The 25,931-nt window shown below is 34.2% G+C and overlaps 2 protein-coding genes across 2 annotated transcripts; both read left to right on the top strand.

The window, feature by feature from the left end:
• Window positions 1–10,298, top strand: LOC111709599 (V-type proton ATPase subunit B). Its single transcript, XM_023483335.1, has 12 exons — window positions 1–96; window positions 275–409; window positions 1,219–1,264; window positions 2,328–2,421; window positions 2,787–3,076; window positions 3,529–3,779; window positions 4,169–4,295; window positions 5,051–5,161; window positions 5,727–5,850; window positions 7,034–7,160; window positions 9,010–9,150; window positions 9,632–10,298. The coding sequence occupies exons 1-11, from the start codon at window positions 38–40 to the stop codon at window positions 9,128–9,130; spliced, it is 1,485 nt and encodes a 494-aa protein (XP_023339103.1). The 5' UTR covers window positions 1–37; the 3' UTR covers window positions 9,131–9,150; window positions 9,632–10,298.
• LOC111709600 (V-type proton ATPase subunit H) lies at window positions 10,298–25,931 on the top strand. Its single transcript, XM_023483336.1, has 16 exons — window positions 10,298–10,347; window positions 12,273–12,357; window positions 12,758–12,826; window positions 13,246–13,304; window positions 13,795–13,856; window positions 14,814–14,854; window positions 15,051–15,107; window positions 17,215–17,335; window positions 18,203–18,353; window positions 19,483–19,598; window positions 20,410–20,508; window positions 21,351–21,523; window positions 23,276–23,406; window positions 23,993–24,095; window positions 24,483–24,570; window positions 25,241–25,931. Exons 1-16 carry the CDS (start codon window positions 10,305–10,307, stop codon window positions 25,265–25,267), a joined length of 1,425 nt encoding a protein of 474 aa, XP_023339104.1. The 5' UTR covers window positions 10,298–10,304; the 3' UTR covers window positions 25,268–25,931.

The raw sequence follows: 25,931 nt of genomic DNA, 5'->3' as shown, positions 1-25,931 counted from the left end.
TTATTCTATTTTACTATTTTTTAATTCCAGATTTAAGATGACAGCAACGATCTCTATTCGTCAGGGATTGATCGATCAGACTCTAGCGATCACCAGGTTAGTTCCTTGATCATTAAATTTGGATCAGGTTAAATTTGAAATAAAAAAACTAAAAATATTTTATTATTTATAAACGTGCATTTTCTTTAAAATAGATATGTTAACCAACTGGTTCAGTCCTAGTTAAAGATTTGTGGACTCCCCCGTCCCATCATTAACAACCTTTTTATCTCAGGGATTATATTGCTGAACCCCGTATCACCTACAAGACCGTGAGCGGTGTGAACGGTCCCCTGGTTATCCTCGACAATGTCAAGTTCCCAAAGTTTGCCGAGATCGTGAACCTCAAGCTTCCTGACGGTTCATACAGGTAATTCCTGTTAAAGGGACTTCAAGCGTAAATGACAATGCCCGATTTACAACGGTACCCTTGAAACCCTTATCTGATCTGAATTATGTAAGAAATAGTCGTTTTTCTAGGGTTAAAAGTTTAATTCTGAAATTCCTGAAATTGAAGTGCGGAAGGTTTTCTTATTAAATCATAGAACACCTTCTAATTATTAACATTTTTAATAGTACCGTTATGAATCGGTCGGCACTTGTTTACAGTCCGGTCCCTTTTAACACAATGAACATTCAAATATTTGTACACAAAATAATTTACTGCACTTCTTGAAGGGTGTAATCGAATTTAGTCTTAACAGCCTAGACCAAGGTTATAATGCAAGGCAAGTTATTTCAGAGGTGTAAGCATCTTTTGTACTTCAGTGTACTGTCTCTGAGCGCTTAAGTGAACACAAGACGGATGTCGGAGCCTTACATGGGATCCATCTTTCACATAAAAAAATCAATGAAATATTCTGGTCATAGGAAACTATTATGTGAACTATCAAAATTATAAAAATTTAATGCCTTTAACCTCCTGGGATACTGAACTCTGATGCATCTATATTTACAAATTCCGCTTTGAGAGAATTGGTTTCAATATGTAAGCAGAGCATACGCATCTGCAATGAACTTTCCTTGCATTATAACCTTGGTCTAGACTTTGTATGTACCTCTCTGAAACTTTAGAGCACTTTTTCTTGTTTCTAAATTTTTAAGGGTGTCGTCTAAATTAAATGATTTCCTTTACTTCTAATTAATTGTATTGTATTTAATTCTCAAATACTTTTTCAGAGCTGGGCAGGTTTTGGAAGTTTCAGGGTCTAAAGCTGTAGTTCAGGTACAACAAGTTGTTTTTATTCTGAGGTTACGATTTTAATATTTTAGGAAAAAAGTCTCGTTTTTTTATGATTTATGATTTGATTTATTTATTCATCATATTGGCAAATTTATTTATTTATTGATTACCATATTCAGTATTGACTAATGTTGGTCGATTTTAGAACCAAGCCTGAGATGCAGTTTGCAAACTTGGTCAGAACTATTTTAAACCTTCTGCTACGTTCAGATTTTTTTCGCGCGGCCATTTTTGCAAAATAAAGCCTTCACTAGGACCGAAATTAAATATTTTCAAAATATATTGAAATGGGTTTCAAAAGATGCTTCTCAAGCTGCTGAATTGTGTCCACATTTAGTTTTTGATTTTTGATTTTAAATAAACTTTTCTGAATTCTATGTATGACATATTTTAAAGATTTTTTTCGGTCTTGCGACTTTTTTTACGAACATGGCCGCGAGAAAAAATCTGAACCTACCAGAGGGTTTAAAATAGTTCTGACCACTGTCCGAATTTAATGAATTTTAGCCACGTCTCAAATCCCCCCAAAACCGGTTTTAATTGACCGTCCGCTTAAATCTTGAAAAATGTAATACAAAAAGTGGAACCAACCATATTTAAGCCGCGGCTTAAATTTAAACCGCGGCTCAAATTCTTTAAATTTGGCCTCATCTTTGCCAACTGCTCATCTAGGTCGCAAATGAAAAAGTAGGTAAATCGACCAACCGTAATATTCATCAATTGATTACTATATTGTTCAATTGATTAATCTATTAATTAGCATATTGAGCAATCGATTGATTAATTTATTGACTAATTGATTACGCGATTGATTAACGGATTGATTGATATTGACTATTTGATTACGCGATTGATTAACATTGATATTGACTATTTGATTACGCGATTGATTAACAGATTGATTGATATTGACTATTTGATTACGCGATTGATTAACAGATTGATTGATATTGACTATTTAATTACGCGATTGATTAACAGATTGATTGATATTGACTATTTAATTACGCGATTGATTAACGGATTGATTGATTTTTGTGTCTAGGTATTCGAGGGCACCTCTGGTATCGACGCTAAGCGGACGACGTGTGAATTTACCGGAGATATTCTCCGGAGCCCTGTCTCCGAGGATATGCTGGGTAACAAAATTTCCTAACAATTGGGTTTTTATTTAAAGGGAGTGACCGGCTATGTAAGGTAGTTGAACTGAGTATGCAGTGTTGTCGAAGACTTCTTGAGGATTCATTTGAGACATATTTCACATTTTAAAGATCTGTAAATCCTGAGTTTGAGCGCAAATTCGACGTTCAAAACTCATGATTTGGGGATGGATACGCTTTCAGAATTAGTTTTTTTTTAAATTATTAAATAACGACAACGAAAAATAAAGTAAAAATTACACTAAACAATACCATTCAATTAATTAATAAGTTATTTACTTTTTTGTAATTTTTCTAACTTTTGGGCTTATTCAATCTCTCTTTATCATTTGTCTTCATTACAGGTCGAGTGTTCAATGGATCTGGGAAACCTATTGACAAGGGTCCCTCCGTGATGGCCGAGGACTACCTAGATATCCAGGGTCAACCCATCAACCCCTGGTCTAGGATCTACCCAGAGGAGATGGTCCAGACGGGCATATCCGCCATCGACGTCATGAACTCGATTGCTCGAGGACAAAAGATTCCGATTTTCTCCGCCAACGGTTTACCGCACAACGAGGTTGCAGCTCAGATCTGTCGACAGGCCGGTCTAGTCAGGCTCCCGGGCAAATCTGTTCTGGATGATCATCAGGCAGGCTGTCGTGCTGTTCATTTTCGCGTCATTATTTAATACGAGATTTTCAACTTTTGCTAAGAGATTTCTTAGATATGTTATTGACGCTTTGTTATTTTTATTGGGAAGCAGGAAGTGTGAGCACTCTCTTGTTCAATTTAAGGGGACTGTCTTTTTTAGGGGCATGCTCTATTCACAACGGTACTCGTGAAATTTTATCTGATCAATTATGTTGAAGATAACGTCGTATTTCTAGCTTTAAAAATGGAAATAAGCAGTTATTAAAATTTCAAAAATGAATGTATGTCTTAATCACCATTGATCAGAAAAAGCTAGTTTTATATTTTTCCAGCTGATTTGTTTTTAATTAACAACATTTTCTTTTTGAAAAATCATTCGGATTGATTTTTTCAGTTTTCTCTTTTTTTGTTTGGCGATAAAATACAAACATTGACCCTGACTATCTCCAGGACAACTTTGCTATCGTGTTCGCCGCCATGGGAGTGAACATGGAGGCCGCCAGGTTCTTCAAGCAGGACTTCGAGGAGAACGGAAGCATGGAGAACGTCTGCCTCTTCCTCAATCTTGCCAACGATCCCACCATTGAGAGGATTATCACCCCTAGGCTGGCCCTCACAGCTGCCGAGTTCATGGCCTACCAGTGTGAGATGCACATGTTGGTTATCCTCACTGACATGTCGTCTTATGCTGAAGCTCTTAGGTTAGTTATGTTTTACATATGACGTTTAATCAAGTACATCATTTGTTAAAAAGGAATTTATAATCAATCAATCAGTGTTTAAGTACGATTCTGTCAATAGATCATAAAATGTTGATAATTTAATCCTGAAATTTGTTCAACCTGAATTCAACACAAATTCGAACCATTAACATCCACCCTTCATCTACCTACCTAATTTCATACTTCTCTATCTATTATCTAACGATATATCACGTATCTACCTACCTGCATACCCACCTACCTACACTACCTATCTAGCTACCTACCCACCCGGCTGCCTACCTACCTACCCACCTACCTACCTACCTACCTACCTACCCACCTACCTACCTAACTACCTACATACCGACCCAACCTATCTATTGTAGAGAGGTGTCTGCTGCTCGTGAGGAGGTACCGGGTAGACGTGGATTCCCCGGATACATGTACACTGATCTAGCGACCATTTATGAGAGGGCGGGCAGAGTTGAGGGAAGGAACGGATCCATTACACAGGTTAGGAACGGTTTCATGCTAAAGGAGTATTTTGAAAGGGGCTACAAGGCTGGTAAATCATTGTAAGATTATTGATATAAGAACTGATTTAAATAATCCGTAAAAATCTTTTTTTTCTAAAAGATTAAAATAAAGTTTTCTTAATCGTAAGACTAACACGTAATATATGAACTGGGTTAATTTTATCACAAATTTTAGGGCATTAGGTGGAACTAAATTTTTTACCTTAAGTTCAAAAATCTTTACGAGTGTTCTGGTATCCCTATAATGGTGTAGAATTAATTATAACTTTTTAATTTGGATCTTGACTAAGTTTATCAATGTAGGTTCCTTTTCTATCTATGCCCAACTAATTTGCTTTCTTTCTTGACTCTAGCCTAACTAGCAGATTCCTATCTTGACTATGTCTAACTTTTAGATTCCTTTCTTGACTATGTCCAACTATTTAGATTCCTATCTTGACTATGTCTATTTTTAGATTCCTATCTTGACTATGCCTGACTGTTTAGATTCCTATGTCTAACTATTTAGATTCCTATCTTGACTACTAACTATTTAGATTCCTATCTTGACTACTAACTATTTAGTTTCTTATCTTGACTACTAACTATTTAGTTTCTTATCTAGACTACTAACTATTTAGATTCCTATTTTGACTACTAACTATTTAGATTCCTATTTTGACTACTAACTATTTAGATTCCTATCTTGACTACTAACTATTTAGATTCCTATTTTGACTACTAACTATTTAGATTCCTATCTTGACTATGCCTAACGACGACATTACTCATCCTATCCCTGATCTGACTGGATACATCACAGAGGGGCAGATTTATGTTGACCGACAGCTTCACAACAGACAGGTTAGAACATTATTTAGTTATAAAATAAAATTGTATTTAATGATGATTTATTGTTTCTTTTTGCATTTCTCATTTTCTCATCGTCTTCTCCCCTGTCCTTTGACAAGATTATCTTTATTATTTAAATCATTTTTTTATTTAACTTTACTAATTGTTATTTTCTAAACTTTTTAATATTCTTTTTTTTTATGCTCATCCTTTTTTAACCATTTAAAAAAAAATATCTTTTTTCATCTTAGCTTATTCATTTGTTCGCTCATTTTTGCTTCTCTATTTATCACATCTAGTTTATTTTCATTCAAAATATTGTAATATATTCCTGGAAGTTAATTTAAGCCCCCCCCCCCACCCCCCCCCGATCATTTGTGTTTAAAATTTCCATGTTATCAACGTTTTCTTACAATTTGCCTTAAGAAGAATTAAAAAGTAATTACAAGTGACCCTCCATGCAAAGATTGATCAAATTAAGGTTTCAAGGGTACCGTTGTAAATTGGACATTTCAATCTTTGTAGGGAGGGTCACTTGAAATTACGCTTTCAGTCCCTTTAATTTTCTCGTGTTAAGATCTACCCCCCAATCAACGTGCTCCCATCTCTATCCCGATTGATGAAGTCTGCTATCGGAGAAGGAATGACCAGGAAGGATCATTCTGATGTTTCCAACCAGCTCTACGCTTGCTATGCCATTGGTAATATTTTATCTATCTATCTCTCTCAAAGATTTAAACCTCAGAGATGCAATATTATATTCTTATATGAAAGGACTGGAAGGCCATGAAGGCTGTTAGAAAAACATGTATACTTAAAATTGGCTCAGCTACATTTTAACTAGTCACAATTTGCCTAGTCACAACTTGCCTAGTTTACTCTTGCCTAGGTTACATTTTGCCTAGGTAACTTTTTGCCTAGTTCAAGTTTGCCTAGTAACATTTTGCCTAGGGTAACATTTTGCCTAGGTAACACAAGAGCATGTTTTTTGCCTATTGCGTTTTTTTTAAAACAAATTTTGTCAAAAATTAAACATTTTTTCTAAGCTTAATCAGTTAAATTTTAATGAAATAAATGTTATAGAACAATTGAATTGTATCTTGTCCAGCAATTTTAACATATACTCTACAACAGATGAAATATGGTTATATATCAGATATATATATATATTTTTTAATTACAGTTTATATCATGGAGTATAGATAGGTATCATTATTTCTTGGTCTCTGCCCTCTTCCCATCGAAAACATAGGAGAAGTTATTCTTTTCCTTGTAGTTTGGCTTACCCCGAATGGTAAGCCCTGCAGTTATCATGGGAGCCATTTTCAATTTGTCTTTCGATCTGATTGGTTTATAGAAAATTGAACTATTTAAAAAAAATTGCGAAATTTTTGCCAAAAAATTTGTAGATTTAAAAAAAAAATTCTTGGATTGTTGAAAATTTCTTTGTAAAAAAAATTAGACTAGGCGAAAAATTCGCTCTATTGTTACTCTATGCAAAATGTTACCCTAGGCAAAATGTTATTAGGCAAAATGTTACCTAGGCAAATTGTTACCTAGGCAAAATGTGACTAGGCAAGTTGTGAGTAGGCAAAATGTGACTAGGCAAATTGTGACTAGGCAAAATGTAGCTGAGCCTTAAAATTACCTCAAATAGTATTTAATTCGAAGAATCTGTCAGAAATAGCATCTTAGTCCATGAATTTGCTAAAAGGAAAGGGCGCACAGGCCATGTGAGCTGCTGTTAAAGATGTGAACATAAAACCAGCCATAAATATTTTCTAGTTCAGACATTGTTTGAAGTAGTATCTTGGTCATTAAAATCGCCAGAAAGTCGAGTCTTACCTTTAAAAAATGAACCTCAGGACTATTATATTATTACAGGAAAGGACGTACAGGCCATGAAGGCTGTTGTTGGAGAGGAAGCGCTCACCCCTGACGATCTTCTATACCTAGAGTTCCTCGGCAAGTTCGAGAAGAACTTTATTGCCCAAGGGAGTTATGAGAACAGGTAATAATCTAATACTCTCACTTTATTGCCCAAGGGAGTTATGCAGGGGTGTATATAATTCCATTTCCCCCCCCCCTGGGTGGGGAAAGCAATCAAAGGTCACAAAAGAGGGGAAGGGGAAGGGAAGGNCTTTATTGCCCAAGGGAGTTATGAGAACAGGTAATAGTCTAATACTCTCACTTTATTGCCCAAGGGAGTTATGAGAACAGGTAATAGTCTAATACTCTCACTTTATTGCCCAAGGGAGTTATGAGAACAGGTAATAGTCTAATACTCTCACTTTATTGCCCAAGGGAGTTATGAGAACAGGTAATAGTCTAATACTCTCACTTTATTGCCCAAGGGAGTTATGAGAACAGGTAATAGTCTAATACTCTCACTTTATTGCCCAAGGGAGTTATGAGAACAGGTAATAGTCTAATACTCTCACTTTATTGCCCAAGGGAGTTATGAGAACAGGTAATAGTCTAATACTCTCACTTTATTGCCCAAGGGAGTTATGAGAACAGGTAATAGTCTAATACTCTCACTTTATTGCCCAAGGGAGTTATGAGAACAGGTAATAGTCTAATACTCTCACTTTATTGCCCAAGGGAGTTATGAGAACAGGTAATAGTCTAATACTCTCACTTTATTGCCCAAGGGAGTTATGAGAACAGGTAATAGTCTAATACTCTCACTTTATTGCCCAAGGGAGTTATGAGAACAGGAAATAGTCTAATACTCTCACTTTATTGCCCAAGGGAGTAATGTGAACAGGTAATAATCTAATAATATATCTTTTTTGCCCAAGAGAGTTATGAAAACAGGTAATAGTCTAATAATCTCACTTTATTGCCCAAGGGAGTTATAGAGAACGAGAACAGGTAATAGTCTAATAATCTCACTTTATTGCCCAAGGAAGTTATGAGTACAGGTAATAGTCTAATAATCTCACTTTATTGCCCAAGGGAGTTATGAGAACAGGTAATAATCTAATAATCCCACTTTATTGCCCAAGGGAGTTATGAAAACAGGTAATAGTCTAATAATCTCACTTTAGTGCCCAAGGGAGTTATGTGAACAGGTAATAATCTAAGTATCTGTTAGATAAAAGGAGGAATTGACTTCTCTCTGATGTTTTCGTGATTAGATATATTAATATAATATTGTTTACGTTAAGAGTAGAGAAGAATCTAGTGAACCCAATTATAGTATTTGTATTTGTAAACGTAATTGGAATTGCCCGCCAATATCCATTAATAGAGTGCACATCTGATTCACATCGATCCCTTAAAGACGTTATCTGAACAAGAATATATGAATTATGAGTCAATCCTAGTTTTTCTATGTGGAAATTGAATATTTTCAATTATGAACTCAGTAGAAGTGACTTGCGGATTTATAGCTACCGAGACGATTAGAGGAGATTTGTATGAGTTTATCACTGATTGATGAACAACGATATCTTCCTCACTGTTCCCCAGATAAAGGTTTAAAGGGTACCATTGTGGATGGGACACGTCGCTCTAAAAATGAAGGATTTCTTGAAATATATTTTATAGTTCCTTAAAGAGACTTGTAGCGTAATTTTAAGTAATCCACCCTGTAAAGATACCAATGCACCACTCTCTTTTTAAAAATATTTCTAAGATAAGGTATTTATTTGGAAATAGCAGTTTATGTTTGCATAATATAATTACTATTTAATAACTTGCTACGATGTACAATGCTAAACATATTTTTCTTAATAAGTTTATCGTATTTTTATTGGTACTACTGTAAATGTTCTACATAGAAATAACAATAACATATTTTTGATTAATTATGACGATTGATTGATTGATTTAAAAATATTTCTAATGTTTAGAACTGTGTTCGAGTCCCTGGATATCGGATGGCAGCTCCTGCGTATATTCCCTAAGGAAATGTTGAAACGTATCCCGACCTCCATCCTTGCAGAGTTCTACCCCAGGGACTCCAGGCATTAAACATGGAGGACACAGCTCAGGCAGTTAATATTCTTCTTCGCAATCCTCGTCTTGTTGAGAAATCGACCCCCCCCCCCACACCCCACCCCTTCTCAAAATTATTTTTCCCACAGTACTTAACGACGGGGTTTACTTTTTAATTGGAGAAAATATATGATTTTAGAGGGAAAAGCCAGTTAATGCATTTTTTCATAAAAGTTGTTTTAACAGATTGATGATATGATTGTAAAAATAGCCTTTTGCTTACTGGAGTTAAATGCATCCAGTTCATTTTCATGCGAATTTGGACTAATTTCACTACCTGGATATGGAACCGGGTCGGCGTAAAATAAACACTGTTTTCAATCCGGATCTATGGGTGAGGGTGAGAACAACACCAGCGATTCCTGTTAATTAATTAAAAATATGTTTGGATCCGGATCCTAACATTTTTAAACCTCGCCCCCCCCCCATCAATTTACTGCGTTTGAAATTTCTTAAAAAGAATATTAATCATGTTAGGCCTTTGATTGTCAATCTGATGCCTGTACTGCATGTTCGAGATGTTCTTGGATGGACTGTACTTTACTTTTCTTTAATATTTTGTACCCTACTGTACTGTACTGTACCGTTCTGTACCGTTCGGTATCGTACTATACTGTTCTGTAGTAAATTCAATCAACATTTACCGATCTGTCAAGTAAAAATTGTAAAAGCTTAATTTTTTACAAATTGTTCAACATTGCTTTTAATTTTATCATCATGTTGAAAAGATCTCTAAGCCAACGAAGAGAAAGATCTATTTTCAAACCTTATTGAAGGTTACAACTGATTCTGGTGTTTAAATCTAGTAGAGATTATATTTCAATTTTTAGATCATTTTTATGAATTATTTATTATGTGATATACTTTAAAATCCCGGAAATTTTCACATATTAAGCGTAGCACGTTTTTTCTTATCAAACTGATTAGAAAATATGTATTTAAATTTTATTTATTTGGGCTGTAATAGTACTGAAATGCAAGTGTCCCCTTTTAAAGGATATCTTTAAAAAAACTTGTCTGATTGTGCCCTTTTTGGGACCTAGAGTAAATATTTGATTGTGTACCATATGTAACTCTTGCATTTGAGCTTTTGTCTGATCATTTTCTGGTTTTCAATGTGTTTAATTTCTGGTATTGTTTCAGAGCAACTATGGACTTGTTGGAAACTCTTCCTGATGATATCGAGAAAGGAGGTAGGAGTTTATCTAGACCCAGGGGTGTATATTTATAAGAATCCCCCCCCACCCCCCACCACCCTTGATTGGGAGGGAAATTATTTTTGATTTATTGGACAAAAGTTTTTTTTTCATCCTTTTTATCCAGAATTTTCAGGAAAATATACACCCCTGTCTTGACCTAAAGTGGGTATTGCATGAGCTCTGAAAGAGTAATAGCATTTCCAATTTACTCTTTCCTGCCCATTCTCAGAAAATAGGTTATAACCTTAATACACGTTTCGGGAAAATATTTTGAAAATTTCAATAAAACTAAACCCCCGCACCCCACATAAAAAATAATTTAATAAGGACTATCTTTGCTTGCATAAAATGGATTTGCATCATAACTAAAAACAAGCATGAAAGCTAAATTCTCTAAATTTCAGCATGCAAGTGCAAGATGTGTAAAGTTGTAAACTGATACTGAATATTTTAATGATTGGTAGATTTATCAAAAGAAAATAATGATTTTGTTTCTTCCTAACAATTTCAATATGGTTGTGAAATAGAAGTTTACGCTGTGTTTTTTCATATTTGTCAAGCTGCCTTTTATTCCTTCCATAACAATTACAATCATATAATTTGTTTTAAGATGAAATCTCGATTTTTGTTTGAATGTTAAGGATAACTAAATAGAGTTGCATGCCTTAGCTGCACTTTTATTAGTATAATTTTTTAATCCTGAGTCTGAATTCCACCGAGTATATTTGAGAAGATATGCCACTAAACTTCACTGTACATCACAGTTTACTTGTTTCTTAAAGGGATTGTACATCACAGTTTACTTGTTTCTTAAAGGGACTGTACATCACAGTTTACTTGTTCCTTAAAGGGACTGTACATCACAGTATACTTGTTTCTTAAAGGGACTGTACATCACAGTTTACTTGTTTCTTAAAGGGACTGTATACTTTAAAGAGAGGATTGTCCGATTTACAACGGTTCCCTTTTAAAAAAATTGATCATTAATAGTAGAGCACCCTGGGAGTTTACCTTTAAAATGGTGTTCAAATTGCAGAAAAACTGGAGTGTACGCAGCGTACAGTGTGATCTCAACACTGCTGACGTTACATGTATTCCTTGAAAATGGTGAATATTCGTTGTCCAACATGGATTTCAAAATTTTCAATAAAAATATATATTTTCTGCGACGTTAGAGTAAATATTAATATACAGGGGTTTCTGTAAAGAAATAAGAACAAGTCCTTCATCCCTGATCAGTCGGAGGTTTATATGATGTGAATCGGATATGGAGGATCACTTAAATGTGCGCCAACAGTCCCTTTCATAAAAACATGAAATGTAAAACTGTGCTAAGATTAATGTCTGAAGAGTTTTCCTGCGCCAAAGATAACGCCGATCAAAAATAATTCGAATCGACTTTTATTTATTTTATTATAGTTCATTTATTATTTGTTTTCTATCACATATCACCAACGGTCAACCGAGCCCCTAAAAAACATGGCCATCAAAATTCACTTAATTTGAGAGAATATCACTTTATTTTTTTAAGAATTGGCGCATTTTTATTCACTAAGTTATTGTTGCGAATTTCCAGTGAAAGTTTTTAATTTTAAATCCACTGTAAAGTATGTAAAAGATCTTTTTTAAACTATGAGTAAGACTCGAAAAACATGCAGAAAGTACTGAAAAAAAAATATTTTTTTACGAAAAATTATTACTGCTTACATTTGTTTTTTGAAATAGTTAACCAGTTATAGACGCTTATAAATAGCAGTCCACTGTCAATGGTACAATCAGTTCAAAATTTCAACCAGTTTGGGATTGAATTAAAATGACCGGAAGAGATATTATCTGCGTGGTGCAGTAAGTTGACCGTTGAGTTGCCTGCCCCTAACTAGATTAGTTGTGTAGTGCTAATGTTGGAATAATCTCATAAGGTGACAATCTCGCAGCTACCAGTGCATTCCAGCAGAAGGCTGTAGAGGTCAGAGGACAGAGGATCAACTGGCAGTCATACCTACAGTAAGATTTTGACATGGACACAAATATTTTTTGCCAACAACCCCTCAATTTTTCAAATTATGCTCAATTTATTTTTGTTTTAAAATGCCTTAAAAACATTTTGTGATATTTTATCGTCAAAAAGCTTCTTTTTTTGTGATTATCTTTTCTGTTTTTCCTTTTTATAATCTATTTTATTTAACATTTTGAAGTCAAACTAAATTAATGCTCCAAACTTTACCATTGATACGGTTTATTTTTTGTGTGCGAAAAGCTTTCTTTACTAGTATTTGGTTAATGCCCCTCGGATCCGGATTTTTGCGTAAGCCTAAAGGTTATGGATTCTTAAAACTAATTTTAACCCCCCCCCCCCCTCCCGTCATATTAGGTTTATTTAATTCTTGAAAATATTTTTACTCAGGTCTCAGATGATTTCTGAAGAAGATTATTCCTTTATATCTAGATATGATATTGCAGATTCGGCCACCAGGTTCATATTTTACAATACAGTGTCCCAATAAACATGACAATTTCTCAATGTGTTGTGAAATCTATGTTGTCGTCTCTAAATGTAATGCGACATTTATTCGCGAACAATAAAATACCTGACATTTTCAAAATGTGGTCACTGGTCAGCCTTTTTTATGCTTTCAATGTCACTAGAGATGATTTACTGAATTTAGTTCAGATTTCATTAAATAAAGAAACGTTATCTATTTATATACTCTGCTTACAAGCAAATCTTATATTTTTCTTTCAACAAAACAGCAAATGAATGTTTATTTGGAAAATTGCCACTCGGGAATTTGCACATTTTGGGAAGTTGCCACTGGGGAAGTAGTTGCCCAGAGAAAATACTTTTGGGAACTCTTAATCATTAAACTCTTGATTCTATTTTTTCTATATTAGGGAAAAGATAGTGGAAGAGAACCCTTTACAATCCGCAAGAACTTTTTACAGTCTCATAGGTAATCAGGGGTACTCCCCCCCCCCTTCCCCGGTCCTGGAACATTGGTGGGAATTCCAAAACATAGAGGAAATTAATTTGAAATTGATGTTGATTTCAAAAAAATCTTCATTGAGATTCTTCCCAACATTGTTAAAAACTGTTAAGGGGGAAATTTTAACAATAAACTTGGTGCTTCTCCGGTATTAATTTCCTTCATGGAACTCTTATTTGTAAACAAAAGTTAAACTTCCTTTGAATATTCATTGATTTGAGCTGGGAACTTTTGTGATGGATACTTATCCATATCTAATCTCGATATCCACTGTGGATACTTAAGTAATTCCTCCCCTGATCAAAGCTCCCTTCAATCCCTGACCTGGTACGATTACCATGCGGGATATCGAATAAGGATTAGATTAATTTGCGGATTTATAAAAGATCAAGATCAAGCATTGTTATCAATATTTACAATTCCAAATCTGGAGTATAAAGTTTTAAACGTTTTTCAGGTCACATATCGAAAGACCAGACTATCCAATATTTGCTGACTCTCATTGATGACTTCTTGCAGGAAAGAACTTTATGTTCAAACACAGGGTTCCACTTAAAGTCACTTAATTAGACCACAAGTGCTCCTCAATGCATATATGACAATGTCCAGTTTACATTTTCTGATCAATTATTATTTAGATATACATATTTTGGTTTTTTCAACTTTTATTTACAATCACGATTTCCATGCAAAAGTTACTGGCTCATTACTTTCTTTTATATAAGAAACAATGATGAAGTTGTCAAAATTAAACACTTTTCTAGTCAGGTAAACGACGATATTTTGGCATTTTTGATTAAATTAGGGAGTCAAGGGTACCGTTCCATACTTGATCAGACCTTTGTGAATTGGGCATTGTCATCTTTTCATGAAGGGTCCCTTTATGCGATTCCCTTTTGATATTATTAAAATAGAATGATAATTGATAATAATACTAATGCGTAATTCTTACCCTGTCCAGTGTCCATTGCATATTTTACTATTTAGATATGAAATTATTCAACTATTCAAAACCACAAAATTATTTTATAATTTTTGAGATTAGATTAACTTCCTTATCGTGCAATTTAATTAAATCATGTTTTGATGATAAATGGTATTAAATTGTATTTGAGTTTAATTTTGAAGCGGATTCTTGAAAAAAATGGATCCGGTTTTTTCTTCTTTTTTAACAAATTAAAAATCTCTAAAAATTTTCTTCGCTTATTTTTGTGCTAAAATATAATAAACCATTTAGAGATTAGGCAGTTTTGTATTCTCTTATTAGCTAATTAAGATTTTTGTTTTGAGAGGAAAGGAGGCATTGGTTGATATTTTGTCCTTGTATCCGGATCTGAGGTGTTGTATATTATATTAATCAGGATCTGGATTCTACACATCATGTTTTATTTATTATTTTTTTTAAATCGTTGATATCTCATATGAAATATTAATTTGCTTTGCTGAACATGAAGTTAAACGTTCTTGAATAAACAGGAGAAAAAGAACAGGGTTGCTATCTTCAGAGAATATGCAAGGAACGGAGATCAATTAAATTTTGATAAAACTTTTTTTTTGAATGATGAGTTGTTAACAAATTTTGATTTTCTGTTCATTCTTTAATCTATATAAATGAGAAGTACTATATCAAATGTTCACTAGGTTTTGTGTCTAAATGTTACTAAAATGAATTTAATTGGTTACATCTTATTTTTATTGTCTATCCTTTTTAAGAAAGCGAAAGGAATCTGTGTGGGCCCAGTTTCTAAACCTTTTAAACAGACCTGATGGGTAAGTTAATTTAAACATTGCTTGTACACAAACCCAACCTTAAAATCTACTTTTAACACGTCCTTAACTAGATTTAAACTTTTTTTCCCTCGTGATTTCTAGTGAGCCTCCATGCAAGGATGGCAATGCCTTATTCACAATAGTACCTTTATCTGATCAAAAGGAAGATTTGTCATTATTCTAGGTTCTAACAAAATTTAACATAATTCATAATTGATCAGACAGAGATTTTAAGGTACCTTTGTGATTCGGTATTCACATATTTGCTTGGAGGAACACATGAAATTACTTTTAAAGTCTCTTTGAACCCAACCTAAACTACTTAAAATTACTTTTACAGTCTCTTTGAACCCGACCTAAACTACTTAAAATTGACTTAGATCCAGTCTCTTTGAACCCTACCTAAACTACTTAAAATGGACTTAGATCCAGTCTCTTTGAACCTGACCTAAACTACTTAAAATTGGCTCAGATCCAGTCTCTTTGAACCTGACCTAAACTACTTAAAATTGACTTAGATCCAGTCTCTTTGAACCTGACCTAAACTACTTAAAAGTGACTTGGATCCAGTCTCTTTGAACCTGACTTATACTACTGAAAACTGGCTTAGATCCAGTCTCTTTGAACCCAACCTAAACTACTTAAAATTGACTTAGATCCAGTCTCTTTGAACCTGACCTAAACTACTTAAAATTGACTTAGATCCAGTCTCTTTGAACCCGACCTAAACTACTTAAAATTTACTTAGATCCAGTCTCTTTGAACCTGGCCTAAACTACTTAAAAGTGACTTGGATCCAGTCTTTTTGAACCTGACTTGTACTACTTTAAACTGTCTTAGATCCAACAATGCAAACAATGACTTATATTTGCATATAGAACTTATTTATTTGCTTAAGATGGATCAAAAACAACTTAAAATCGACTGAAAATTTACTTTAAATCAACTAAAATTAGTTCTTGGGCTATGTACCCCATGTGGTTTGAAAGATGGAACATCTTTTAACTTTAATAATTTATTTTAAATATTTCTAAATATTTTTGGTGAAATCAGATGGAAATATTTTGAGATTTCTGTAATTCTTGTTCTTCATTTTCTTCTTGCTCGTACATCTTTAAATCATATTTCGGCTAATTTTGAAATAAAAGAAAAAGAATTTTGTTAGGATGTCCTTGTAGTTGGCCACTTTACAAGAAAGAACTATTTTTAAAGGATCATGCTTTTTTCCTGAACCCTGTATTTAATTGAACTAGCTGAGGGCCTTGCTTTCTTTCCTCGGAACTCAATATTGAATTGTTTACCCTAGAGTTGCATCTGACTAAGCAAAAACACAATTTCCTAAATTTTCTTGGGGGCAGGAAGGGGCGGGAGGAGGGCGATTGTCTCACCCCCCTCCCTGGTGTGAAATAGGGGGTAACCATCTCTAATATCCAGAGATTTCCCTTCCAATTTTTCCTGTTCAATTTTTCTTTTTTCTTCTTGCGTCTTGTTTCTTGTTTCAACACTTTGAGGCCTCTCCAAATAGTTCTTTTGACATCGAGTATGAGAGAGATAAGGAGGTTTGTAGGAGGAAGGGTTTAAGGGAGGGCTCCTTGTTTTCCTTCTATTATGCTCCTTCCGAGGTAAGGGGCATTAAGGAAACCCATAACTGCTCTTATGCAATATGGGGAGTTATAAGCCCTAAAGCCCCATTGAGAGGAATCTTCCACAGCAGTCCAGTCCTTACAGTTGAGTAAAAAAACGGTATTGTTGTGCATGGTTTGTATATCCATTAGGTATTAGACTCCTTCTTTTAGTTACACCAGGCTGAAGATGAAGTCTTGTTTTATTCTATGTACATTCCTTATACTTCTCCTGTAGGATATGAGATGCGCAACTGAACTGATGCGTTCCGCCAAACTGTAAAGCTGTGGCCTCTATAAGAGAGTTATGTTCTCTTCTGAGGGCGGTAGGGAACTGGAACTAAAGTCTAATATTTTTTAAATAAACCCGACTAAAAGCCGACTTAAACTCGAGAAATAATTGACTTAAAATAGACCAAAACTCAATTAAAAAAGACGACTTAAAATTGATATAAAATTTGAAAACTAAATTTTTTGATGTTTAGGTTTATCCAGAATATGACAGCTCGTGTGATTGCTAAGATGGCATGCTGGTCTGTTGAACCAATGCAGGGTCAGGATCTGCAACATTATCTACTCTGGCTTAAGGACCAGCTCAAAGTACAGGTACAGTGGTACCCAAAAAACTAAGTTTGAACGTTTTTTGTCAATTTTTTTGACAATTTCATTTACACTTCCGTGAAAAGGTATGTTCTAGTGATACCTCATTTGTGTGTAGTAAGAGAGCCAAAAGTATAGTGGCCACATGTCTCTGTCTGTATCACGTGACCAGTATAATGCACTCTCATTGGTGGCAGTTCTTGTGACTTAATACGGACTTAAAAATAATATTATCAATTATGTCCATTAAGAATAGAAATAAAAATTAAAAAATAGTAATTTGAATTACAACTAGGTTATTCTGGGATATCTTCGTTTTCAGATTGGCTGCGTATTTGCTGAATATGATCTGTTTAAAGTAACATACTGCTTCTACACAAAATTGTATATATATGTATTTTCGTATAAATTTGAAACAGTTTAATATCAATTTCTCGAGTCAGGAACATCAGATATAATTGGTCTCGATCTAAAATTTATTAGCTTTCAGTCTATACCCCTTTCATTTTTCCTTTACAGTCACGTTAATGTAAAGAAAACAGGCAAAATATCTATCTTGATAAACTATAATGCGCGATAAATTACAAATCAAATTTTTTTTTTAGTCTTCAATTATTAATTTTGACCCTTTTTAAGTTTTTCAGATCAATTTTTTTCCACTTTAATCAGGATCCGCGGATCTGCATATTTTTGTGGATCCTGATATATCCAGGGAGCTAAATGCGGTTCCAATGAATCCGGATTCTTAACACTACAAAAAATGTAATAATTGTTTTTGTAATTTCTTTAAAATATGAAACATTGCTAAAAGGTAAAAAAAAAACATTGCGCTTCTTGTTTTTATCCCTGAATAATTTTTAAAAATTATTTTAGAAGAACACCTACGTCCAGTCAGTTGCCCGCTGTCTACAGATGATGCTTAGGATTGACGATTACCGCCGTGCGTTCGCCAGCGTCGATGGTATCGCCGCCATCGTCAGTGTTCTCTCCGGGAAGGTCAACTTCCAGGTAAGGGAATTATTGACAAATGCTTGTTCAACTTTTTTCCGACTCCTTTCTTGAATTGAAAGGATGAAACCGGCTTGGTAATATATTTTAACCGAGAGCGCAGTATTTTAGAGATACTATAAGAGCCATTAACTTGTTTGTTTTTAGGAACAGATGGAAAAATTAAAATGAACTAACATTCTTGAAAATAAGTAATCTTTTATTTATCTGTTTCCGCAAAGTTTGTCAACTAACGTTTTTCGTAGTTTTTCTGGAATTTGTATTGACATAACAACATTTGAAATTCAATACAATGGCTAAAAAGAAATTATTGATTCTATTATTTATTAATTATCTCTTCACAAACTTCATTGGAAACATGTTCCTTAACAGCAAACTCGTGAACAATAGAATTTTTGTTACATTTTTCGTCCTGATTATGAAATAATTGTAAAAAAAATGTCATCTGGTGAAATTTTACTACAAAATACTCTTACTTAGAAATTAAACACCTTAAAAACTTTCCATTGTTTTCTCTAATACTGCACTCTCAACTCAAATATGTTACCTAGCCGTCTCTCCCTTAAAGGAATTAGATTGATAAGTTAAAACTTGTCGCTAATAACTTCTCTGGTTTTTGGTAACGGGAATACAGATTTAGTATTTTTAAAATTAGTATTTAAAATTGGTATTAAGTCGAGTCATAGTTCCTTTTGNTAGTTTACATAATGACCTTGCAACAAGGAAACATAAAAATAAAATATAGTTTACATAATGACCTTGCAACAAGGAAACATAAAAATAAAATATAGTTTACATAATGACCTTGCAACAAGGAAACATAAAAATAAAATATAGTTTACATAATGAACTTGCAACAAGGAAACATAAAAATAAAATATAGTTTACATAATGAACTTGCAACAAGGAAACATAAGAATAAAATATAGTTTTAATAATGAACTTGCAACAAGGAAACATAAGAATAAAATATAGTTTTAATAATGAACTTGCAACAAGGAAACATAAGAATAAAATATCTTAGTTTTAATAATGAACTTGCTACAAGGAAACATACAATAAAGTATTCAATATCAGAGAAATCAAGTTTTTATTGATGTCATATAGCTCCCGCCTTTTCTGTCTGGTCTAAAGCCTTAATAATTTTTATGTTCTCAGTTTAATTATATTCAATAAAAATATTTTGTATTATGTTAGACTGAACAAATTTGGAGTTATCCCTATTCTTGCAGATATTTTGAGCGATGCACAAAAAGAGAAGGTAAAATACATTTTAGTAAATCTGTAAAACAGTTGAACCACTTACAAGTTTCTTTTTTGGTTTCAATATTTTGTTGAGTGTTCATCTTCCTGTCCGAATTATTCTACTATAAAAACTGATTATTTAGAGATACTTTGTATTTGTTCGGTTCCATATCTAATATCTGGCAAATGATTTCTTCTGTAAATGATTTCACGCTTTTGTTCAGTAGATTGATTTTTCTTTCCATCTAAAAACATGCAAAATCTAATTATAGCATCAACTTAAAAAGAAGCAAGCAAGTGCAATGTAAATTAGTAAACAAACAAGCTAACTAAGGAAACAATCACACCACATGCATTATTTATAAATAAAGAACCAATTTTACATATAAAAGGGTTTTCAACATGTTACCATTGGAACATTAGAAAAATGAAAAAGCAATAGTCAGGACAAGAGCATAAGTGAAATATAAAAACTTAAAAAACGCTTCATGTCAATCCAACATGATAAAGTCGTATTTCACAAAAATTTTAAAAATTAGAATTTCTTGGTATTTGCTCATGGAATCTAACAAATATCAGATAATAGTAATCTAATGAGGATTAAAATGTAATAATGGAAATCTTTAACTCGGTGAAATAATCTTGATACATTCTCTAACTCTGGCCTGCGACTTCGTTAAAGAATACATCAAGATTATTTCATCTCGGTTAAGAATTTCCATTATTACATGTTTTTCCTCATAAGATTATTGTAAAATAATCTTTTGAATTTCTGAAGAATTTCTCTTAATGGAACTGTACAAAAATCCAATTACTACATATTACAGGTGAGCAGAATAATTTTGGGGGTTTTCCGAAACCTCATAGAGAAACCAGAGGAGCAGTCCGTCAAGAAGGAAAATTGCATCTCCATGTATCAATGTAAGGTAAGAGGAGCAGTCCCTTACGAAGGAGAACTGTATTTCCATGTATCAATGTAAGGTTGGAGGAGCAGTCCGTCAAGAAGGAGAATTGTATCTCCATGTACTAGCTTACGGTAAGAGGAGCAGTCCGTCAAGAGTGTTTCCATGTATCACTGCAAGGTTAGAGGAGCAGTCCATCTAGAAGGAGAATTATATCTCCACCTATCAACTTAAGTTAAGAGGATTAGTCCATCTAGAAGGATAATTGTATCTCCATGTATCAACCTAAGGTATCATACCAAAAAACGATCATTCTCCTGAAGTAGAGTAAAATAAAGTACGTAAACCAGAAAACTTTGAAATCCTTTTAATTATGAAAGTGTAAAATTTTTTTTTACAACCTGAAGCGACCTTGCTTTATTTATTTAATATAGCCCTTCGCTCATCTATAGATACTTTGTCTGTCTGGGTGTCTGTCTTTTTGTTTGTTATGGTATTTGTCCGTTTTATCCAATAAATGTCAAAACGGCTGAACCGATCGGGCACACGTTTTTTGTAGGACCTCGCGTGACCCCAGTGAAAGGTTTATGGATAATCGAATTTTTAAAAAATTTGCCTCTAACAATAAAAAGCCACGAAATTATTTTGATAAAATCCGCTACATTTTTTGTTTTTGTCTAACGTATACAAAGAGAACATGTTCACAGTTAAATAGAGGATGGAAAAGCCTAGTCTATATATATTTGTATAATCAAAAATATTTTGTTATCAAAAATAGATTATGTTTTTACCTTTTTAATCCACGGGCAACCCTGGGCACTTCAGCTAGTGTTGAATGTTATGATTAATGTAATGTCTTTTTCTAGGTGATGAAGCAACTTGAGTTACTTGAACAGAGGAAGTTTGAGGACGAGGATATTCAGGAGGACATTCATTATCTCATGGAGAGGATGGAGGCCAGTGTTCAAGACCTCTCCAGCTATGATGAATATGTCACTGAGGTCAAGTCAGGACGACTGGAGTGGTCACCTGTACACAGGTAGCTAGAGGTCACCAGTACATAGGTAGTTAGAGGTCACCAGTACACAGGTAGAGGTCACCAATGCACAGGTAGCTAGAGGTCACCAATGCACAGGTAGCTAGAGGTCACCAATGCACAGGTAGCTAGAGGTCACCAATGCACATGTAGCTAGAGGTCACCAGTGCACAGGTAGCTAGAGGTCACCAGTGCACAGGTAGCTAGTGGTGACCTTTACACAGGTAGCTTGAGGTCACCAGTAAACAGGTACCTAGAGGTCATCAGTACACAGGTAGCTAGAGGTCACCAGTACACAGGTAGTTAGAGGTCACCAGTTCACAGGTAGCTAGAGGTCACCAGCACATTGGTAGCTAGAGGTCACCAGTACACAGGTAGCTAGAGGTCATCAGTACACAGGTAGCTAGAGGTCACCAGTGCACCTGGTAGCTAGAGGTGACCTGTACACAGGTAGCTAGAGGTCACCAGTACACAGGTAGCTAGAGGTCACCAGTACACTGGTAGTTAGAGGTCACCAGTACAAAGGTTGCTAGAGGTCACCAGTACACAGGTAGCTAGAGGTCACCTGTACACAGGTAGCTAAGAGGTCCCCAGAGCACAGGTAGCTAAGAGGTCACCAGTACACAGGTAACTAGAGGTCACTAGTACACAGGTACTAAGAGGTCACCAGTTCACAGGTACCTAGAGGTCACATGTACACAGGTACCTAGAGGTCACATGTACACAGGTAGCCAGAGGTCACCAGAACACATGTACGTAGAGGTCACCTGTATACAGGTTCAGTGCTTAGGATTCGGATCCGCAAGATTTTGGCTTTATGGATCCGGATCCAAGGGGCAAAATATCGACCAAAAATGGGAAAAATAACTATTTATAACCCTACTGGTTGAAGGGAGGCGAGGTATAAAGTATTTGAGCCAAAAACAAATCTTTTTCGAGAGAATTCGAGACTTTTTTATGAGATTTTTAACAAGAGCGTAGCGAGGGTTAAAAAATCTCATCAAAAGAGTAGAAAACCTCGAGAAAAATAAATGTTTTTGGCGAAAATACTTAACGATCCCCATTCACCCTGTAGGGTTTTAGATAATTATATACTCTGGAAAATATTAAGAAATATATAGAAATATGAATTTAAATGTTAACACTCAAAATACACCAAAATGGCACGTAAATTATATAACATCTTATATAAAGTTTTAACCTTTAAAAAGTACATATGAAAGAAAATCCTAAATATTAATGCTGGAAGATTATCATTCAAAAGAATGCGGGAACTTCATAGCAAAAAATACGCACGTATTGAAAGGTGTACTCAGCTGGGGTGATATTTTACTTTTAAACCCATAAGAAAATAGTGAAAATTTTACCCCATCTCAGCTGGGAATATATGGGTTTCAGGATATGTTACCCATAGATTAAAAAGAGGCCACCCAGGGCATACAAATTTTTTACTCAACCCAAATCTGAACTATTGAAAAAAGAGAGATTATAAAAATTTCCTGATTTCTGAATGGTTCATCAAGTTTTAGCATAAAAATAATTGAAAAAATAAGACAATGACCTCTGAAGACCTATAATGACCCCCAAATGACCTTCAGTTTTCTGGTTCTCATTTCATACAGTTTTTAAATACCCGGGACTTGATTTAATGAATCGTAAGAAGAGGTGTAACCGTGAAGGCGCAGTTAACTACTTCTCTTCTACTCCGGTTAAAACTCAAGAGAAATAAATATAAAACAAAAAACTAAAATTTAGATCCGAGAAGTTCTGGAGAGAGAATGCTAGTAATCTGAACGACAAGAATTATGAATTATTAAAGATTCTTCTCTCTCTTCTTGAAACAGCAAGAGATCCCTTAGTTCTCTGTGTTGCTTGCTTCGATCTAGGTAAGCAAAGATTTAGTCTGAAATGTTCAGTGTTTAGGATCCGGATCCAATGGACTATGCCCGTGGAAAGCATGTACTTGAACAGCTGATGATTGTATTGTATATTGTGTAGGAGAATATGTACGAAAATATGCCCGTGGAAAGCATGTACTAGAACAGCTGATGATTGTATGGAACATTGTATAGGAGAATATGTACGACAATATGCCCGTGGAAAGCATGTACTTGAACAGCTGATGATTGTATTGAACATTGTATAGGAGAATATGTACGACAATATGCCTGTATAGGAGAATATGTACGACAATATGCCCATGGAAATCATGTACTAGAACATCTTGTTATAGTATTGTATATTGTGTAGGAGAATGTGTTTATAAATATGCCCGTGGAAAGCATGTACTAGAACAGCTTATAATTGTAGTGTACATTTTATAGGAGAATATGTACGACACTATGCCCGTGGAAAGCATGTACTAGAACGGCTGAGGATTGTATTGAACATTGTATAGGAGAATATGTACGAAAATATGCCTGTGGAAATCATTTACTAGAGCATCTTGTGATAGTATTGTACATTGTGTAGGAGAATATGTACGACACTATGCCCGTGGAAAGCATGTACTTGAACAGCTAGGAGGGAAAACTCTTGTAATGGCTCTACTATCACACGAGGATCCTAATGTCAGGTCGACCTTTTTTTAAAATGCTATTTTTGGGCTTAACCCATGCATGTAAATTTTTTTTTAAATCGTCCCCCCCCCCCCTTTTTAAACAGTCTTCTCCCCTTATGTTCAGTAAGCTTTAAATGTTTTATTCGCGGACTTAAAGACAATAAATGATTTCATGGGGACATTTTTTTTGAGCAAAAAGAGAGTCTATGGATGAGATTGTTTAACTAAACAAAATGGCACTTATAAACAAGACATAAGATACGCTGTCATTTTGAAAAGTTAAACGAATTTTTGTATTTCAAATTTTCCAAGATTAGAATTTTTTGTCAAATGCAAAGTAATTATGATTATTATAGTTATCATAACTATTATTATCATTATTAATAACATTTTATTAAACAGGTATGAGGCACTGTTGGCAGTACAGAAGCTGATGGTACATAACTGGGAGTATTTGGGAAAACAGCTTGAAAAACCCGCCACAGAACAGGTAACATTTCTAGTACCTTGCACTACAGCAGGGGATAATATTTTCCTGAATGATTTTTGCTGATTTTCGGGGGGTTGACATTTTTTATTGTTTTTGATACTTTTTACAAGATCCATTCTTTGTGTACAATTGTTTATGTTTGACATAGATAACATACATTTTATTACTTAAAAAATAAAACTAAACCTTAATCTATTTTTGGACATTTTTTCCGAAACTAACATATATTTCTGCAAACATGTCCGCTGATGAACAGTGTCCAGAAGTAAGATATCGCTAATCTACAATACTTAAACTAGAGATCCACTGTAACACTAATTCATTGGAAATTAATTTAGTACAGATAACTGCTTGACCTCGGGATTAACAAAAAATTAGTTTTTTATCTTTATGACAGAAACAATCTCAAGAACTGACGAGGGTCAACCTAGACCGAAATATATTTTCAATAAAATGTAGAACTAACATTTACTTTTTTCTCTACAGAGGTTTGGTACATCACCATCACCAAATTTTAAATAATGTACCTCAAGCACCATTTCTAAAAGAACGAGCATTGCCGACAATATTTTCCATTTATGTTGATTTTGTTAAAAAGTAAATTTACTTGATATATTGTATAGATTTTACAAATAAAGAATGTTGATTAATAAGTTTTTGTTTGTTTCAGGGTGGCAGCGGTATTCCCGTGGCATGAATGGATTCGGATCTCAAGATTTTCAACATTTGAAGAAGAAAACATCGATCATCGCGCGACGGGGAAAAATTTTAAATCGTCAGTTTCAGACATTGTTTAAGCTTGGCGTGAGTCTATGTCTAAGTGTGAAAATTTTGGATAATTTCCGTCTTATTTTAGATTCCTGAAAGTTAAACATTTTTTCCTCAATCTTAAATTTTTCCATATTTTTATATTCTTGATTTTGCCATCTCCAGTGATTTGTTGTATTTGTCTCATTTTAGAATATTACCAGCACGACAGGCTATCTATCGCATTTAAAATATACATTAGTTTATTTTATTTATTCCGTCAGATTGATAATCTGATGCATGTTCTGTTAACTGAGTTAGTAACTTTTAAATAGAGGTTTAACCGATGCGTTGCGTACTTTGTCCTCTGTAAAGGCATTAGTCAGTGCACTGTGTTCAAAACTTCAAGAAGTTTATTGATTTATTATATTTGTGCTTTTCATTATGAAAAAATGTTTTCTTCCACACAACCCTGTTTTCATATTTAGTATTTGATGTTCAAAAATCATGTTTCTATGTTTTTTGTGCCTGGGAAGTAATATACAAACTATAGGGGAGAATTCATCTGGTAAATGTTGTTCATTTTTAGATTTTTTAATAAAAAATGTGTTGAA

This window comes from Eurytemora carolleeae, unplaced genomic scaffold, assembly GCF_000591075.1.
Source record: "Eurytemora carolleeae unplaced genomic scaffold, Eaff_2.0 scaffold927, whole genome shotgun sequence".
Lineage (NCBI taxonomy): Eukaryota > Metazoa > Arthropoda > Copepoda > Calanoida > Temoridae > Eurytemora > Eurytemora carolleeae.
This window is presented reverse-complemented; position numbering and strand designations above follow the sequence as displayed.

What these genes read in the sequence shown, in the direction of transcription:
- LOC111709599 (XM_023483335.1), top strand. Translation starts at nt 38, where the DNA reads ATGACAGCAACGATCTCTATTCGTCAGGGATTGATCGATCAGACTCTA. An exon ending in TCTTATGCTGAAGCTCTTAG is followed by an intron (nt 3,780 to 4,168) that starts GTTAGTTATGTT and finishes TATCTATTGTAG; the next exon opens with AGAGGTGTCTGCTGCTCGTG. An exon ending in CAAGGGAGTTATGAGAACAG is followed by an intron (nt 7,161 to 9,009) that starts GTAATAATCTAA and finishes TCTAATGTTTAG; the next exon opens with AACTGTGTTCGAGTCCCTGG.
- LOC111709600 (XM_023483336.1), top strand. Translation starts at nt 10,305, where the DNA reads ATGGACTTGTTGGAAACTCTTCCTGATGATATCGAGAAAGGAG. An exon ending in ATTGCAGATTCGGCCACCAG is followed by an intron (nt 12,827 to 13,245) that starts GTTCATATTTTA and finishes TTTCTATATTAG; the next exon opens with GGAAAAGATAGTGGAAGAGA. An exon ending in CACGAGGATCCTAATGTCAG is followed by an intron (nt 24,096 to 24,482) that starts GTCGACCTTTTT and finishes TTTATTAAACAG; the next exon opens with GTATGAGGCACTGTTGGCAG.